The sequence below is a fragment of the Urocampus carinirostris genome, chromosome 20, assembly GCF_059441175.1.
Source record: "Urocampus carinirostris isolate Australia breed hairy pipefish chromosome 20, RoL_Ucar_1.0, whole genome shotgun sequence".
Taxonomy (NCBI): Eukaryota; Metazoa; Chordata; class Actinopteri; order Syngnathiformes; family Syngnathidae; genus Urocampus; species Urocampus carinirostris.
Window position 1 is genome coordinate 4,646,238 of NC_142368.1, and position 20,881 is coordinate 4,667,118.

Consider the following 20,881-nt stretch of genomic DNA (forward strand, 5'->3'; position numbering starts at 1 on the left):
TTTTATTTTCAGAATTAAATGAAATAATATAAAAGGTCCCTGTTTTCAATCACTATATTTTATATTTATTTTTGTTGTTATTTTGTAGTATTTTTGTTGTATTTCCGTCGAAGTATTTTGGAATGGACACGCAAAGTGACAATGTTGGCAGCAAAAAAAGTGAACCACTCTTGGGGGCCCCCTAGTGGTGGCGGGGCCCTAAGCAAACAGGCTTTTCGATAATGGGCGTGTTTATTCAAATTGGAAAGGCGTCGCGCCTTCATTTACCCGAAACCGCTCGTCTCTATCGATTCCTCTCAGAAGCCGTCAGAGACACCCGATGGTGAGGATTTTGAACCCGTCATGCCACCTCACATGGAATACTTCTCCCACGAGTCCCGCGTGCCCTCCGCTTGCGGGTTGACCCGGGAGGACGAACTGGAGCCGGGGGTCATCAGTTGCATGCTGGTGGGCGACGGCGCCGTCGGCAAGACCAGCATGATCGTGAGCTACACTTCCAACGGATACCCGTCGGACTACAAGCAGACCGGTTTTGATGTCTTTTCCGGTAAGAAATTGATTTTTAAACAAATCAAAAAGTGTCTGACACCACATTTGTTTCACATTGATATGTTTAGCACATAGCTTTTTATCTTATTTTTCTTTTAAAGTCTTTGTTGCACGTTTATCCTGTAGTGCCACGTCTAATCTCGTTGTAAATAATGCCCATTACGTTGTTATCAGTGGCAATAAAGACAATTCTAATTGTAATAATTCGAATGACATATATTTCTCAAATGGTTTATATAGAGCCTTTCAAGTCACTGATGACCTCCCAGAGTCATCTTTGTTTATTTGTGACGCCTTTAATCACAAAGAGTCTCAAAGGACTGACCACAGATTATTGCAAACCACAGACTATTATTATAAGATCCCCTCATCTAAAACATACATGAGGGCAAGGACAATTCAAAAACCTCAACATGAGGTCAATGAAGAAACCTTGAGAAGGGGCCGCACATAAGGTAATCCGCTTTTAGGATAACCAGGATGTTCCAATAACAAATAATACACAGATATTGTCAACATAAAATAAAGGTCATTCATAAGCTATAGAATAGAAGTGTGTTTTAAGATGTTAGGAATTAAAATATTAAAATGTACCGTTTACCAAATTGTTCGAATTAGTTATCTGATTCATTTAACCAAACTCGACCTACATTCACCCAACAATGCGCGCTCGTTTCTTGAAGGAAAAGATGAACAAGAAAAGCCGACATTTTCACACGGGGGCAGATTTAATTTAATAAACAATTTAACTAAGTGAACTTTATCGAATATGGCCGAATTAGTGTCGCTCGAATCTCTGTGTAGCCTTCTCTGAAGTCCTCTTGCTTTCTTCTCTCGGCCCACGTCCACCCGCAAGATGGGGTCTCGACTCCTCCCATGGGCGTGCCAAGGAAGTCCCCCCTGGGCGTCGCGATGTCTGGAAAACTCAAAACAACACAGAGCGTTTCTACGTCATCAGCGCCTTGTTCTCAAAACATCGCCTGCCATCCTCCGTCAGAGTCCTGTTATCAAAATTCCCTAGTCAAAATATTCTGCATTTGGAACGGCGTGACCTGTAATTGAACTATAGCCTACTCGGTGAAAATCTTCATTGCACTCAATAAATGTAACTTGTATTCAATCGTATAAAATCCTTTATAGTCAAATGTATAAAATCCTTCAAAGCCTAGATTTAAACAGTTCCACTGAGGTTGCAGATGGAATCTCAGAGGGCAGAGCAATCCACAGCACCAGGGCCCGAATAGAGAACGCTCTCAACCTGCGGATCTCTTCTTGGCTCTTGGGATCACTTGTCGAACAGCGTTTTCAGAGCGAAGCCTCCGGACCGGAACATAGACTGAAATTAAATCTGAAAGATATAAGGGAGCAAGTCCATGCATGATTTTGTAGACTACCAACAGAACCTTGAAATCACATCTTAGTGCTTTACAATGTGCTTCACACTTACCCGTTCACACACACACTCATACACTGATAGCGGCGTCAGAAGACTTAAGGGCTTCAGTGTCTTGCTGCCGCATAAGTATAAGATAATAATACATTTGCAACCTATAATAAATATTTGAGGTGATTCTTCTACACTCAAGTTGATATATTTTTCTATTTATTCCTATCTCAACATAACAACATCATATTTATCCCAAATGTTGCATTCATTTATAGGCAATTTACCATTCAATCAATTTCTGTCACGGTTGCCCATTGCCCTCATTTGGGCCCGCCCGTTTGGCGCCAGTTCCTGCTCGTTGCCTTCCCTCCCATTTAAACGCAGTGCTCTCATTCACTCCTTGTCAGTCCGCCAACAAACTTCTGCACTTGAAAGACTTGTATTTTGACTCTGTCCGGTATCCTGCTCGTGCATCCAGTATTCGGTATCGATCCCGCCTGTCTCGTCCTGTCCGGTATCTTGCTCCAGTATCCGGTATCGATCCCGCCTGTCTCGTCCTATCCGGTATCCATCCCGCCTGTCTCGTCCTGTCCGGTATCTTGCTCCAGTATCCTGTATCGATCCCGCCTGTCTCATCCTGTCTGGTATCTTGCTCTAGTATTCGGTATCCATCCCGTCTATCTCGTCCTGTCCGGTATCTTGCTCCAGTATCGGGTATCGATCCTTTCTGTCTCGTCCTGTCTGGTGTTTTGCTCCAGTATCCGGTATCGATTCTGTCTGTCCTGCCCTGTCCGGTATCTTGCCCGTGTATCCAGTATCGATCCCGTCCTTTCTGGTATTGATCCCGTCTGTCCCGCCCTGTTCGGTATCTTGCTCATGTATCCAGTTTTGATCCCGTCTGTCCCGTCCTTTCTGGTATCTGTTTGTGTATCCTGTATCTGGTATCGATCCCGTCTGTCCTGTTTCAATCTCTTCTGCCCAGCGCTCGCCAAATGGCTGGCGTTTGCGTTTCCGGGCATGACTGCCCCGTTCCCATAAAATAAAGCTTGTGTGAAAACGTTGCGTGTCTGGGTCCACAGTCTGTTCTCGTTCTGCCAATTTCAGGTATCGATTGTTACATAGCAACTAGAAAGACGACAATACTTGTAACAATACATAGAAAGCTCTTTATAATCAGGTTATAAGAACTACTTAAAGTACTTTCTATTTTGTAATACAAAGTTTGAAATAAGTAAGAATTAAGTTCAATAACTATTTGAAGTGATTATCATTGGATGGGGGATTTCTCAAGGTTTCTTATTTTCCTCATGTTGAGGTTTTCGAGTTTTCCCTTGCCCACATGTTGGTTTATGATCAGGGGATGGTGTCATTCTAATTCTGTGCAGTCCTTTGAGTCATTTTGGCATTAAGGGCGTCACAAATAAATATGACCTGACTAATTTTGTACTGATAATGTTGGGGTGTCCAGTAAATATTTTATTTATATTATGTTGTTTTGCAATTTAACGCATGATCGGAATGTTTTTAATGAAAGAAACATGAAAAAAAACATAGATTTTAAGGATAATGTACATTTATTTCAATATATGTATTGCTATTCTTAACAGACTTTAATCTATTTGAAAAAAAATGTAAGAAATTTAATGAATAAAACATTTACAATGAAAAAAGAGAAAACCATAAAAAATAGCTCCAAAATGGAGATATGTCATTCTACCAAATGATATTAATATATATATATATATATATATATATATATATATATATATATATATATATATATATATAATAAACCATATTTTTAAGAAATGTAAATGTTCACTTTTTTCACATATTGTTGCTGCTATTCTTTAGACTTCCATTTTTTAAATTCATTTTTGTGTTTTTTGCATGAATAAAATAAATAAAATTTGAAAAAAGTCTGTCTTTTTAGCAGCGACAATATATAGACGATTTTATTAACATGGAAAATGATTTACGTTAGTGTCAAGCTTTATTAAAAAACTAAACATTTACAAATAAATACACCCAAAACTTGTTATAAATTATTTACATTTTATGAATGGGTTTAATTGAACCAAGAAAAGAGGAATGCTTTTTAAAGAAAAATCAGTGCATAAATGCTGCTTTACCCAATAAATGCATAAAAGAACTGTATACATTAAATTCAAAGGAGGGCTGTGTAGAAAAAAGAACGTAGTACAATTTGATAGGTAAATCTGTTGAACGATTGACATCCTGTCAAGAACCGGAAGTGGATCAGGACCCAAATGCGTGACGTTTCTCACACAAGCCTTTATTTTACGGGAAATGGGGAGTCATGCAGTATGGCGTAGAAAGACAGGAAGCCAGAGACCAACGAGATCGATACCAATTGCCCGAGCAAACATTGGACGGATGGGGTCGATACCGGACAGGATGGGACAGACAGGATGGGACAGACAGGATTGATATTAAAACAGGATATCGAAATTAAACAGGACAAACTTGACAGGAACGAAAACTGGAGAGATAATAAACAGGACAAAAATAGACGGGAACGAAACTGGAAACCGATAATAAACAGGATAAAATAAACGGGAACAAGACCAGTCAGGAAATACCAACAGGAAACAGGACCGAGTCAAAACCCACGTCTTGCGGGGCAGAGGTTTGTGACGGACTGACAAAGAAAGAGTGAGAGCACTTAGCTTAAATAGGCGGAAAGCCAATCTGTCAGCGAGCCGCGGCTGGTGCCTCACGGCGGGGCCAATTAGGTGCCATGGCAAACGTGACACATCCACTCTTAATTTCACCTCAAATAAACATTTTTTTATTTTTTATTCAGTGATATAGAAGTGTTTTTCAACCTGTGCCGCGGGAATTGGTCCAATTTGAATATAGATAGATAGATAGATAGATAGATAGATAGATACTTTATTCATCCCCTAAGGGAAATTCACATTTCCAGCAGCATCCCTGAGCTGAGAACAATACAATAATAAAGCCAAAAGAATACAATATACAAATACCCAGTGTGACGTGCAAATGCCCACTTTAGCATGTTATATAGAGTAACTAAATAGTGCTACACAGAATACATAATGCAGTAAGGTTCGGTAATATTCAATGTAGGTGGTGTGGTTTAATGTGGGCCTTTACTCTGCCAGGTGGAGTTAAAGATATACAGACCTAGTTACGACCATTCGACTTACGTAAATCGGTAGATATGAACATTTTTTTCGGGATGTCAAAAAATATCCGGTCATTAATGGAGGTTAGATTTTGTATTGTGTGCACCTTTTCCCGAGTAGAGGACATTACCGTAGTACTTCTTTCCGCCTCTCCCTAATTCGTATGTAAACATCTCTCCTTAACCTGTTCGTAAACCCACCACTGCCGCCAATGTAGCGTGTCGTTTTGTGTGGGTAATGGATTGCTCCTCCTTCATGACAAAATACTCAGAAACATTTACGGTGTCTTTGTAAACACACCAAACTCTCTCCAAAACCCTACTGACATCATTCATGTGCACCTCACATTCTACGCCTACACCATCTCCAGCGCGCTAAGAACTTTGAAATTTTTATTGTTAATATCTCGTGCATCTATTCAATACATTTGGTGTAAAGTGTAAAGAAGAGGCAAGTCGTTCCTTTTGAAATAAAAGTGGAATAAGAAAGCTTGATGCGGTTGAGAAAATGGTCGGAAAACTTTTTTTCGGCCTTTTTTTACCACACAGGAGAATCTCTTGAAGCGCCTCTCCCAAAAGGAAGTTAAACCTCACTTTATTTATCTTTATAGAGCATTATATTTTATGAAACATTTATTTTTTAGTACAAAACAATACAGGTTACTTATACAAACCTTAAAAATACAAAATATAGCACTGACACAACTTACAAACAAATTCAACTGACGATGATCATCCGGAACCTAACTCATTTGCAAGTCAGGCAGCGTCTGTATGCATTATTTTAAAAAAACAACACATCCAAGTAATAATGGAATAAAAGGTTCCAATGGAAAATACAGTACATTTGCTAATTAGTATTTTGCCCCTTTCCTTCTCAACAATACAAGTAAAAAAATTGTAAAACTATTAGAAAAACATGAATTCATAGACAAAAATTATGATAAAATGGTTAACCAACATTGTATTATCAAAGAGAACTGCTTCCTAAGACATGGCCACTACATGAAGAAATAATTCTATTCAAAACACATTAACGAGAACAACGCTATATCGTCACCTTAGGGTACATTAGAACTTGACAATATCGGCAATTTAAATGTTAAAAAAATGAACTATAGCCAAACATTCCTATGTTATATCCATTTCCTATCAGTCATGTCAAGTCATGTTTATTTGTATCGGAGTCTCAAAGGGCTTCACAGACCACAGATTTTTGCAAACCACAGAATACTATGACACCATCCCCTGGTCTAAAACCTACATGAAGGCAAGGAAAAACTAAAAAAAAACTCAACATGAGGAAAATGAAGAAACCTCGAGAAGGGACCGGTAATTGCTGTGTTTCCTCATGATATTTTTTCAAAGAAAAATGCTTGCCTTTTCTCAAATAGCTTGAAAAACACTGATGTAGAGCAAAATTTGTAAACTGCATCATTGGTTTTCTAACAGGTCAGGTACAAGTGGACGGATCGCCCGTCAGAGTTCAGTTGGTGGATACAGCAGGACAGGTAAATCTGACCTTTTTTTGTGATCATTATTGAAACAATCATGATCGCCTTTTGTGTTAGTATCTATTATAGTCCTTTCATTGTTTGTGTTAGAGATTTGGCCACTTTTTTTGCATGCTAACCATTTCCCCTTTATGGGAACACAAAAAGCTACTTGTCAACCTTGTTTGAGCAGCTCCAATTCACAATAAGCTTAAAATAGCAATCATTAGGTCTGGCAGGATAAGCTTTTTTTCTTGATCAGATCTTTGTCCACACATAAAGGAGCCCCCAATTCCTTGTGTTTCTTCCTCTATCCAGTGATTGAGAGTGTTGTGGGTGTCCCCGAGTTACCGAAATCTGTGCTGAAAAGTTAATGCAAAGTTTCTGCATCATTAATGCGTTAGCTTGGTGTTCTTATAGGTTCTCAGAAGTATTCTTGGAAACGAGTATCGTTGTTTCCTAAACAATGGTAAAAGCAAGAGATATACTTTATTCTAACAAAAGATGAAGGTTCAAGCTTTCTTTTGATATGTTCTATGGCTATATACAGTAGCTGCTGAACAAAAATTTCTGTCAGCCCTCAAAAATGAGTCCAAATACCAAACATTGGCATTGAATGAGTTAAAAGTTGGTAAAACTCGCCGGTCCTCCTTGAAAACACCCATAATACTTTTTTTTTTTTTTTTAACAGGAGGAGTTTGATGACTTCCGATCGCTGTCCTACGCGCACACGGACGTCTTCCTTCTATGCTTCAGCATGGTCAACCCCACCTCCTTCCACAACGTCACGAAAAAATGGGTCTCTGAAATCCGAGGCTGTAACCCCACCTCGCCAATCGTCCTGGTGGGCACTCAATCGGACCTCCTTCTAGACGTCAACGTTCTCATCGGCTTGGACCAGGCTAGCGTTAAGCCCGTGGCTAGCTCGCGGGCTCGCGCCACGGCGGAGAAAATCCGGGCGGCCGACTACGTGGAATGCTCGTCGCTCACGCAAAAGAACCTTAAAGAAGCTTTCGATGCTGCGATTTTTGCCGCTATAAAGAACAAAGCCCGGCAGGCGAAGAAGAGGCGATCTTCGGACAGGAAGGTCAAGGTCTTTTCCAGGTGCAGCTGGAAGAAGTTCTTCTGTTTTGTGTGAGGATTATGGACTCGAGTTCTTAATTTATGCGCTGTGGAAATTCAGGAATTGGTTTTGGAGGAAGTACTCCGGTTTGACACTGGAGGATACGGAGCTACATGAACTTTTACCCTGCCTTCTGGTTGAGCTGGTCGATTGAAGCTCTATTCCTACCTATGCAAAGTCTCTTTTTTACAGCACTAGTTTCAAACTGTGGGTCATGGTAGCAAGTTAGCATATTGGGTTTTAGTACAAGAAGCAAACAAATGTCAACCACTGAAGTTTAACCTTGCTAATGTTACCTAATAGCATGCTGGAGTTGCCATATTCTTTCAGCATCGGTTGCTCAAACTACAGCCAGAAGGCCATTGGTGGCCCTCTTAACTATTCTCAGCGGCCTGGAACGGGTACTGAAAAGGAATCTTGTGACTTAAAAATGTTTTTCAAATACTGCACAGCTTCTTAAATATCCAAAGATACGTATTAATGTTTACACATACCTAAAACAGGCAGAAGACTCCATTTACGCTTTTGGTTTGGTTTCCATGGTGGGAGATGGAGGATATAACTGCCTCATGCTATTAGAGTCATAATGTCATTAATAAAGGGAAAATCGGTATTATTTAGCTCCTTCTGGTTGTAAAAAAACTTAATCCAATAAAAAAATATTGATTTAAATAATAAGCAAAAATACACAAAATACAAGTGCATAGCATGCAAGCTACCTTGACTACGTGATATTTGCCGTTTCCGACAACGAACGGCTTGTCAGAGACGGCAAAAATCTTCACTCTTCTGAGGTTGTCAGGGTACATGCTGTGCAGCTCGTCCATGAAGAAAAATAAACATAGAATCCATGATGAGTGGATAATTAAAAAAAAAAAAAAATGAGAGAGAGAGAAGCCCAGACTGTCTGGACCAGAACGTAAACAGGACCCAATTGCGTTACGTTTCTCACAAGTTTTATTGAAGGAAAGAAGAAGGGCTGCGCCCACGTTCCAGTGTTCGCTGGACGCGGGAAGCAAGTCGCTCTCGTACTCAGATTATGATCCGAACACAGAAGTGGATCTTCCGGAGCGAGTGATGGTGGTGTCAGGGACGGAAAAACGGGTCGGTAGCCGGGACTGGGAGAGCAAGGCGTGGTTGGAGTCGGAAACGAGTCGTAAGCCAAAACGGGAGGGTAGACGTAGTCGGGGACAAAAAGGGTCGTAAGCCAGGACGGGAGAGCAGACGTGGTCAGGAGCAAAACAGGTTGTAGCCAAAGGAAGACGTGAGCGAAAACAGGACAGGTGGGAGTCAGGGTCGAAAAATGCTTGCCTAGTGAGGTTCGCAGACGGACTGACCACAGGGGACGGACAGGAATGGGTTCAAGTAGTAATAGGGAACCAATCAGAACTCGCGGCGGTTGGCGCTAAATGAGCGGGCACAGGTGAGTCAGTAATCATGACACGGACCTGCCCGACTTCATGATTGACAAGATCTTACCTCTACAAACCATCACATAAACGTGCATTTTATAGATACTCAACTTTAAAAAATTGTATTTATTGTACCTAACACGAGCCTCACCTAGAGGGAGCTGACATTGTCGGCCATCTTGCTGCTGTGGGTATCCAAAAGCCTCACAAAGGCTGGGCAAAAATGAGGAAAAATGGTACGGTTTGATAAATTTAAGTCTCCGTAGTTTGTATTCTTCTTTGTGCCTTTGTGCCACTTATTTTCGGCTGCTTTTCGTAACACAGTGACATCTAGTGGTCAAATAATACACATGTAAGAAAAACTTTGAATACCACGTTGAAGATTTTACATTACGTTAACAAAAAATGTAACCGCAACAGAAGATGGATTCGCAGATGTGCAATTACGTCGCCTGTATTGAAATAATCTATGAAAAAAAACAATGAAATCTCCTATACAAACGTACAAACTCTTGGAATATTTTGCTAACCTGTTCCAAAAATGCAAATCGCCTCATTTGCACGCTCGTACGTACGTGGCAAAACCGCGAGGGCGTGAAGCCCGGTTTTCGTCAGGTGGGCGTCAGTTAGTTCTGCTCTATTGTTGTTCTTATTTGAAACCTTTGCGTCGGGTCGGAAAAGAACAAAACGAGGTGCCACATTCTTACCTGAGTGCTAAAGGATGCTGGCCAGACTGGTTTTTGGTGGATTTTTTTTTTTTTGCAACGTGGCTAACAGGAACGAACGTAATTTAGCATTGTGACACAGTTTATGAGTCTGAAGAGCAGGGAACTAGTTACAACAGACCAATGGAATTTTCTCTAATTACTAATTGCATCCATTTATAAATAATATTAACGGGAACACACGTAATATTTTGATGTGACATACAGTAGTTATAAAAGTATGAAGACAGGAAGCTGGTTATAACTGAGATTACTGATTTTCTCTTACTGTATCTGTTATTTAAATACAGAAACGTACGTAATGCATCATACATATAAGGCGCACCCTCAACATTTATATATATTTTTTTGTGAAATATATATATAGAGAGAGAGAGAGAAAGAGAGAGATAATCTTTTTGTCTGTGTGTACGTACACCCAAAAAAAGGGAATGAGTCTGGATACGACCACCATCTTTCCCAGGCATTCAGGAAGGTTACCCTAGATGTGAAAAATGCCAGACAAAAGGTGACACAGCACTTTGGGTTCCTTTAAATTTTTCCCAGAAAGACATTCCGCTCTTCCAGGCCAAAACAACATTGAATCTCAAACCCCATTTCAGGATTTTAGTCTCCACCTGAACTAAAAAATTATACATATTTTTTTTGTGTGAAATATATACAGAGAGAGAGAAAGAGGCGCACTGGACTAGATGGTGCAATATATAAACTACTAGGGTTGCATAAGGAAAATGTCAGGAAAAAAAGATAAAACATTATTCATAATATAATGAAATCCAGTTTTCTAAAATTAAATGGATTCATTCATAAATGTTTACTGCATTTGATTGTAATGGTGCTTTTCCAATTGTATTAACCGTTTCATTTAGGTCTATGAGCTGCACTGGATTATATATTGCACTCTTGAGTTTCTGGCAAATGTTTTGGTGCGTCTATATTAGATATAAAATTAGAGAGAGAATTCACTGATCTGCTGTAACCAGTTTTCGAACATACGTAGTTTCCTGCTTTTTAAACTTGTAAACTGCCTCCAGGGGATATATTACGAATGATACGGTTTTTTTTACATTTTACGTATACAGACGCTGCCCGACTCATAAATGATCGTAAGTTGAATTTGTCCGTGAGTTGCTTCAGTGCTATATTTTGTATGTTTAAGGTTTATATAAGTATGTTTAAGGCTTTTATAAGTAACCTGTCATGTTTTGTACTAAACAATAAACAATTCGTAAAATAATATGCTCTATTAAGATAAAGTTAAGTGTAACTCACTTTTGGAAGATAAGCTTCAAGAGGTCCTCCTCTGTGTTGGAGATAAGCCAAAAAAAAGCGATTAAACTATTTTCTCAACCGCATTGAGCTTTCTTATTCCACTTTCACTACAAAAGAAACGGCTCACCTCTTCTTTAAACTTTACACCAACCATATTGAATGGATGCACCAGATATTAAACCATAAAAATGTCCGAGTTCTTAGTGCCCTGGAGATACAGTATAGAAAGTTTAAACACAAACTAGGAAGAGGAAGCGGATTTCTTCTTCCGGGTGGATGCTGGGTGAGCTCTCACAGCGCCACACGCCGGTAGTGGCGGAAAGAAGCACTGCAGTTCTGTCCTCTAATTGGATACAAGAGCACACAATACAAAATGTAACCTACAGCAATGTCTGGATATTTTTCGACATCCTGAAAAAAATGTTCGTATCTACCGTTTTAGGCAAGTCGAATGGTCGATGATAGGGGAGCGTCTGTATATTATTCATCAAATTTGAGAAAGCTGGCTGCGCTGTTGTAACCGATTTTCGAACATACGTAATATATATCGTGTGTAACCAGTTACCTGTTCATCAGCCATATAAATTGCACCACAGTGATATATTACGAATGTATATGAGTGATTTTGCAAACCAGTTAAATGACATATCGTAACTGGACAATTGTCATGCTTCTTGTAGAAGCGGCCTGAAGGAACTCTGTTTTTACAGATAAAAATGATATTCAACTATTTTGCCATCACTTACGTGTTACATGTTTTTCCCTCTCTAACCCGTGTGTCCCTTTATTTACATGTCGGAGCGACGTGACGGAAATAAATGAAGTGCAAATTACAGCCTCTGTGTTATGTATATTTTTAGACTGAACAATTCACAACCATCTGATAAGAGAAGCCGATTTACATCTTCTTTTTTTTTTTTGGGTGGGTAACAGGAACTGTGTCCATCTCTCCCTCTCCCCCAAGTAAGTGACAATTAACCTGGGGTCTCCAGTCAGGCCTTTCTAATGCATGACGGCGCCATGCTGGGCTTGTTTTGTTGTCGGGTCACTTAGAAAAGTCTCAAAATGAGTTTAAGGGGGATTCACGAGCCGCGGTGATTGATGGTGATCCTCTCAAGGAGATATGCGTCTGCATTTGCCATGGTGGGGAAGCCTTTCCCGCGGAAAAAAATGGAAAGGTGTGACGGGAAATGGTAATAGAGTAAAAGAGGAGTGTTTTTGGCCACAAATGATGAAACAAAATGGTTGTATGCATAGCGAGCACTTAACCTGGTATGTGAATAGGATTATTCTAATATACATCACCATGTAATGTATATCATACAGCACCCCCTAGTGGTTAAAAAAACACTAGATTGATTAAAGGTGGAGTGTGTTGTTTGAGGTGTCCTTAAAAAGTTAAAAGTATAATATTTTCTCTGTGGAGTAGGTGTTAACAATACCCCAGTGAGTTCAAAGAGCCTTTATATTTTTTCCTAAACGTGGGACAGAAGGGGGGAGTGATATGCTCATCCACACAGCTGCACATTCGTCAAGCACGCGAAAGGTCGCTGGTTTAAGATCAGGTGAAACATATGTTGATTTGGAGAGGGATGTGCGCCACCGGGATGTACTTGCCCAAGACACACCATAGGAAATGGTGCCCCTAGAACCCGTGTGGTTAAGGGATCCAACCAAACCAACCATAACATGAAAATGGTAGAAGTAAGAAAAAGGGCTGTTTCAAATACAGTACAAATGCCAACCCAAACCTTTCAGCGCCGACCTGTGTGTTTTGTCTGAGCTACGCGGTATGGGGTTTACTTGAGGCAGAGTTCCTCAAATCAAGTGCCGCGCCGAAATGAACGTTCGGCGACGTGTAGTGAACGAAAGTGAAACTGAACAAAATGGCACCGAAAAGAAAATCAAATTTTGCAGGCTACAAGCTGCAAATAGTAACAGATTTGACAGAAAAACAGAAAGAAAGTTTGTAAGGCTTGTTAGCTATTGGTAAGAAGTGGAAATGACGTCTGATATGAGGGAGATGGAAGGAGGCAGCCGCGCGTCTTTTACCCCAACAGTGAAGAAGACCATTTCTTTGGATTAAGTGATTTTGAGTTAAATTGATAGTGTGGTAATCATTGTCTTTATCTTAATAATTACTTGAGTTAAAGTAAGTACATGCTGTGTAGATCCTCCATGAAGGAGAGAAGAAGAAAAAAAAAACGACGAGACTGAAAATCACAGCTGGCCCGACTTAATAACTGACGTTTCAAGCGGGTTCAAGCAGGTTCGGACCCAGGCTCTAGCTGTTACCTTTAATTGGATTGATGTGGTGGATTGTTCTGTTATTGATCTGACATGCTGCTGTTTGTGCCTTAATCAATAAATTCCATGCATAATGTGACATAATAATTGGTAGAGTAAGGATTAAAGCAACAAAACAACCCGAGGAGCCGTTTGGGACCACAGACTTCTTTTTAAAGTAACGGAAATAGTTATTTTCCCTGGTAACTAGTTACTGTCACTATAGAGTACTTCAGTTACTAACTCAGTTACCTTTTGGAAGAAGTAATGAGTAACTATAACTAATTACTTTTTTAAAGTAACGTTCCCAACTTTGAACACAATGCACGATACATTGATATCAATGACAATAGAAACAAATTCAATTAAAAATTTGCGAAGAAGTGAACCAGCGATAACAGAAGCACGAAGTAGCCAGAGGTCTCTGTACTGACAAAAAGAAAAGTGCTTTTACTGAGGGTACACAGCAAATCACAGAGGGCAGAGCATTCCACAGGACGGGGCCCAAATGAAGCCAGTCTTGAATCTGTGGATTTCTGCTTGGCTCTTGGGATCTGTACCCTTATAGACTTTTTGTGATTAAGGGCTATACAAATAAACTTGACTTGGGTTAGATTTGACCTAATGTATTCCGAGTGCAGGAATCACCAGCCAAGCAATTCAATTGCAGATCAAAAACTGAAGAGCTCACCAGAGAGCAAGGACCTGAACACCGTACCTTTGAAAATAAAAAAAAAAATTAAAAAGTCAATGACAAAAAGAAAAGCCTACTTGGTTTGGAAGTGGTTAGATTGACATTAACAAGCCACATTACCAAGTGTGAGATACACAAAGGTTGTGGATTAAAATGCGAGGGCTGTCTCTTCTTGAGACACAACAAACAAAAAGATTAAAGTGACAGTGTGCAATAATTCAGCACTAAGGGTCGTTGCAGCTTAGATTGGAGCGTGGTCATTCGAAGAATACATACCACAGAAGCCGTAGGGTTACATCATCGCAGCTAGTAACAGCAATAGTGGTTAGTGGGATACCATACCCTGCGGCAGAGTGGCTTACATGAGCGGCTAAGGAAGGAAAACAGTTGAAAAAAAAGTCAGAAACGGCTAAATGATGAGACTTAGTGAAATTTCCTTACATGGCCAGCTGTGGAGGAGAGCGAAAAAGGAAACACAAAGCACGAGCAACCTAGCAATAAAATTAGCGGCTACTGGTAAGCCATATCTTGCAGCAAAGTGGCTTAAATGAGTGGCTATAGAAGGAAACGTTGGGTAAAAAATATTTAAAGATGCCTGAATTATGGAATTCGGCGATGTTTGCTTTCATGACTAGCTTTGGAAGGCCAGGGACACTGAGGGACTAAGCAGGAGCAGCGAAAAATAAAAATAGCGCCTAGCATAAGCCTGCAGCCAAGTGGCTAACATGAGTTGCTAAACAAGGAAATAGTGGAAAAAAGGGCGAAGATGACTGAATTAGAGCTCAGTGACATTCAGTTGCATGACCAGCTGTGGAACGTAAATGACACTGAGGAACAAAACAGGAGCCACTAACAATAACAATAGTGACCAGCGTGTAGCAGCAAGGCACAGCCTGCAGCCAAATGGCTAAGATGAGTGGCTAGAGAAAGAAAACTGGAAAAAAGTGGAATATGCTTGGATCACAGTAATTGGCAACCATTACATGAAGGCCTCTACCGTGTAAGGTAAGTGGCCATTATGAGCTAAAACCCACTTCAGGACAAGCTAACTTTGCTAAATTGTCATTCCTGCTTACTTAGTTGTAAGACGGTGGCCAAAGATGTCAGCTTCTTCATGTGTTGTCATATAATTACCAATTTATAAACCTATATGTCCTTAAACATAGTGTCCGTTATCTTTAAAATATTGTACTGGCTGACACCATTTTCTGGCTGAAATCATCGTTGTGACTCCTTTTGTTGCATTAGCAGGTATGTGAAATTCTTATTTGAGCTCAGATAAACTCTTTCTTTTTCATCTTTTTGGGGGTTTGGGTTGGCATTTGGATAGTATTTGAAATGGTCTCTTTCTTACTTTCACCAATTTCATTATAGAATAAAATAAATGAGCCAGCACGCGCATGAAATAACTCTCACTGTAAATAAAAGTAAGATAAAAGCTGATAGGCGCGGTAGAAAAAAATATATATAAAGGCTCTGTGTACTCATTTAGGCATTGTTAACACACTTAATAGAAGAAATAATTAATTAAAACTTTTTAAGGTCACTTCATGTTAAATAATGTTATGAGATAGTACAAGTATTTTTGATTATTATATGTTTCAATAGTTTTTTTTGTAAATGGTCTGCATTTATATACAGTAGCTTTTCAAGTGAATGAAGACCTCCCAAAGCGCTTTACAATAACCATTCACACACACTCACACACCGATAGCAACTTATCGCGGGGATTCAGTGTCTAGCCCCAGAACACTTTGATATATAACACAGAGGACCCGGGAATCGAACCTGCCATCTCTTGATCCCAACAGGAGCTTTACCTCCTGAGCTACTACCATTGACTCTAATGACTAAAATAAATTGAATGAAGTATTTCTACAATGCACATCGCGGCTTTAAAATAGTCACGTTTTGTTTTTTATAGTAATTCCATTGAAAACTGATGACCATGTGGGATAGGGTTGATTGAGGCGTGTCCAATCCTGGGAATTAAGGAGGAGAGGTGTTCTCACACTGGTGTGTTTGTGACACCATTACCCCAAAGATGTTGGTAAAAACCCGATGCGAAGACGATTATCGATGTCAGCAAACTCAAGAACTCGAGCGTCTGCCGGCTTCCTAGCACTTGTGCAAATAGGGTGTGTCTGGACTTGCTCTGGAGAGTATCGAGAGTGACTGTTGCCGCGTCGTCCGGTTTACTAGCAAACACGATAAATCGTCTTGTCGGGCCTGTTTGTGTCATTGTCACGAGTTTTTTTTTTTTTTTTTTTTTGGGGGGGGGTTGATACCGATCAAGGACTGTTTGAATGATGTCACCTTTTTGATCTACATGTTTTCTCTTTACATATTACCATTACCTCAAATATGTTTCTAATGGCTGACACATGCCTACTGAGGATTTTATATTGGTCATTTTTTTCTATTATTATTGATTTCCTTTCATGGTTTTTCATGGTTTGTACACCTTTCTCATGCCGTTCAAGGCTGTTTTTTCCAGTACGTTCAAAGGAAGAAATCAAGTACCATTGCAACCTGGTCATCCTTTTGATTTGATTTAGATTTCATGTATTATTTTATATTTGATTTGTGAATTTATTGCATATTAATGCAACATCCATTGCAGCCTGGTCATCCTGGAAGGGGAATGACGTCATGTACGGTCCCTTCTCAAGGTTTCTTCATTTTCCTCATGTTGAGCTTTTGGAGTTTTTCCTTGCCCTCGTGTAGGTTTCAGATCAGGGAATGGTGTTTTACTAATCTGTAGTCTGTAAAGCCCTTGAGAGTTCTTGTGATTAAGCACTATACAAATATGACTTAGCTTGACTTTGATGACTAACATAAAGTCAAGCTAGCACACACTTTGTGCTATTTTGAGTTGTTCCTATCTATGTCTTACGATATTTTTGTGTCAACGAGCTGCTATAAACTGACATGAATTCTGCCATTCTGCTTCAACAATGCATGCGCAGCTTGGCTACGTCACACTAGTTTACAAACACTTAAAGGGCTTGTAAGTATTGGGTAATACTTGGGTTCGATACAGAAGTCCAAAAAAAGGATTACTGTACGTTAAAAGCAGATATATGAGCCAAATTTGGACTCATTTTAATGATATTGCAGTGTCTGAAACTCGTAACAAAAAGTTACCGGACACCAGGGCAGACAACTCTGAAAAGTTGCCTGCCCCATTTTCACAACTTGAAACACAATAAGACGACTAATAACAAAAAAAAAACACTGGTTGCAAAGTATTAAGGATTGATAATCAGAATATATAACCGAACAACACTTTAAAATTTAGTTTATTATAAATCTACTTATAACATTCATTGCATGTATATGACATCGTTGTTTTCCATCTGCCATCAGTATGTACCTGTATTTACTCATCTTCATTAATGCAATATTTGCTACAAGCCACGTGAACTCCTCTTTCCACGATGCTTTTAATGTCCTTTTACGTTTTGTAGCGTCATAAATTCTGTTAGCTTCTTTTGAATATTTCTTCTGGGGCTGAGGTTTTGGCTTAATTCCTAACCACTTAACCAGTTTTCTTGTGTTCTCTGTGCGTCTACTTTTGTTAAGATTTGTCAATTTAATAGCGCTCTTACTCGTGATATTGCAGTAAGACGTTTTCCATTGTGTGACGTCATTACGCACGCACCATATTTCGTTTTGCTATTGTTGATTGCCATGTTGTATTGAAAGCCGTGTTCTTGTTTTGCTTGCTGTTGAGGAATAAATATGCTTAAAGGCTGAACCACAATATCCTGCTTATCTTCTCACGCATAAGGAAACTGCACACTCTGACATGTCCTTAACAACTTTGGAAAATCATACGCAAATGCGCAACACAAAGTTATCCGATGTCTTCTGATCGACTGCTGAGTATGCAAATTGCTAAACGAACCGAAATTCCGAAATTTCCAAACCGAAAGAAGATTTCGACATCGGAATAAAGCAAACGTTTGTTTGAAAGTTGTACACCCGACGTAAAAGATGCACGCCCCGGGCGTCCGGGCAGGCGTTGTTTCAAACACTGATATTGATTGCTCTGAAGAAGAGTGAATTCTATCTTAAAATCTTAGAGACTGCTGTTGTTTTACTTACCTTAATTTATATTTCTTTTGCGTGTCTTCAAAGGATCTGTGTGTGAATTGTTTAAAATAGAATTGTAACAGTTTTTTTTTGCACTTAGGCATTTATTTATAGTGTTAGTTTATTCTTAATTTATATTTTATTGTTTTGCATTTTCCGGGACTTTGTGTTGTCGTTTGACTTTAAATCTGTTCAGGGTGTGAAAAACTAAAAAGGTTTTGCATTTAAAATTTTTGTAGATCTATGAATATTTTAATTTATATTTTATGTGCTTTGCAGGGATCCCCTGCGAAACATATGAAATTGCTAATTAATAAATAATTCAGTGCACAAGTTTTATTATTATTGATAATATATCATTAAAAAAACAAAAAATCTGAGGAGCCGTTTGCCGAGCCGAAATTTTTTTTTTCTAAATAGAGCTGTCCTCTGTGGTGTGATGCTTCACATGACAACGCCATAATGACAAGCCACCAGAGCAGGCGTGTCGGCGTCCCTTTTACAACTTTTTTTTTTTAAGTATTAATTTATTGCATGTTCTATAGCAGGAGACTCTATAGACCAGGGGTCTCCAACTTTTTTCAAGAAAAGAGCTTCTTTTTAATGCTAATTAGTGCAAAGGGCACAGCGTCTGCTATACAATTCTAAAGTAACAACTTATAGTGTTTTACAATGTTGTTACGATTTTATCACCAGGCTAATTGTTGGATGTGGGGTTAAATAGACTCAATAAAGCACCCAAAGTCATTTTACTAGAAAATAACAATGACCCAAACCTGGTAAGCTATTTTGAGAACAGGTCCGCGGGCACCTCAGCTGTCCTTGGTGGGCACTTTGGAGCCCGTGGACACCACGTTGGAGACCCCTGGTCTATAGAGTCCGACTGCCAAGAATCATGGCAATGGACACAATTTCAAGCACTTTCAAACACTTCACCCAAAATTCAAGCATTTTCCTGACCTCGAAAACAAAAAAACAAAAATTTTTAAGGCTTGAGCCTTTTCAAGAATTTTAGGCACCCGTACGAACCCCGTTTTTTCCTTATAAGAATGCTTAGGACCTATAAAACAGGGTTCACCAAACAATGGCCCACAGCTTTTATCAGGCCCCCCAATGGATTTAATCTGGTTTGTGAGACGATGCTGAGAGAAGCAAAAGAAAAAAACTGCTGTTGCTAGTCAAACAATGACCTACAGTATTTAATATGTCCACTGGATGTTGCCAAAGCCATGTGCCACTCCACCCATTGCAGCTGTATATGCTGACTACCATTGATCAAACATAGACATTTGTGCCCATTCAGATATTATTTGATTTAAAATTGAAGTATTTCTTTAAAGGAACAGTGCGAAATATTGAGTGCATCCTTGTGGTACAAAAAATATCCCTTAAAAAGGCAGAGGTCCTCACAAAATCTGTCTTAGAGTGCTATAATGGTGATGTATAGTGTCAAAGTTATTTTATGGAAATTTTGAAAATACGTCAGTTATATTCTTTTATTCAGTTTTCTTTTTTATGTTTTTTTTATGTGTAAAGAATAAATATGCAGTATTATTTTCTGATATATTTCTAATAAACCAGTGTTTTTTTTATTTAGAAAAATATGCAGAGTTTTTTTGCTTAGTATTGTTTGATTATTTTATACATTCATTATAATGATGTTTTTTACTCTATTAGCAAAACAACTTATAAATATCTGAAATCCAAGTTAGAAACATTTCCTGCCATTTTTCCCACTGTGTGCTTAGTATAAAACCCTTTTTTTACTAGAAATCATTCATACTATACACATATGATGCAGCCTGATGAAATACGGTTGTTGTGCAACACGTGGCCCCAGCACCACAGTTTTGACAACCCTGAACAAACCAAGACTCTTAGCGCTCTACTGTATTCTCTTCTCTTTGTATATACAACCTGTAAGCGTATACACGCACACTGTTGACACAACAAAATCCCTTAATACGGTGTCGAGTGTCATCCATATTGTTGCCAGAGGAAGAATGAGTCATAGTTTTTGTGGAAATGCATCCGTTTTTAACGGTCCAGGCCAGCAGGTGGAACGTGGAGACAGTTTGTATTTGAATACTGATGTTAGGGTGCCAAATGACGAGAACAAAGTCACTAGGTATGCAGTTAAATTTTAGGAACTAAAAATGCATTTTTGGGAGAAGAATAAAACAAATATTTTGTGATGACGTCACGTCTAAAGTGAGGCGAGACGTTTGAGACTGGCTTTCACTGGGGGGACGAGTTTGTCTATTTGAATACAAGGAGGAAAGAGGTGGAGGTCTAAAAAGGAGCTCTGCTAGGCTTCTAGCAAAAATCTGTCCTTTTTGATAGTCGCAAGCCAGACTTTGACTAATGTTTACATGCTAACACTACAAAGCTGACTAGCTACAGTTTAGCAGTTACTTTCTGTGTGACATTCAAACCATTTGTCCCCAAAAATGATTGACCTGTGCTTAGATACCATCAAGGAAAATTTAATTTACAGTACTATTATTCTATTTAAGTATGGCGAATATGCGACTGCAACCCGTTTGTTGGATAAAACTGGGCCAACTTCCTCAACATCCTCATCAATTCTCTCCTACTCCCGTTTTCTTGTCATTACTCCTTGTCTTGTCATTTCATAACAACAAGGATTTTATTTTTCATCACAACTTT

At 39.2% G+C, this 20,881-nt stretch overlaps 1 protein-coding gene across 1 annotated transcript; it reads left to right on the plus strand.

The window, feature by feature from the left end:
• Positions 1-288: 288 nt before the first annotated feature.
• rhov (ras homolog family member V) lies at positions 289-11,968 on the plus strand. The gene is made up of 3 exons (XM_088324575.1): positions 289-547; positions 6,561-6,619; positions 7,293-11,968. Exons 1-3 carry the CDS (start codon positions 343-345, stop codon positions 7,737-7,739), a joined length of 711 nt encoding a protein of 236 aa, XP_088180701.1. The 5' UTR covers positions 289-342; the 3' UTR covers positions 7,740-11,968.
• Positions 11,969-20,881: the final 8,913 nt, after the last annotated feature.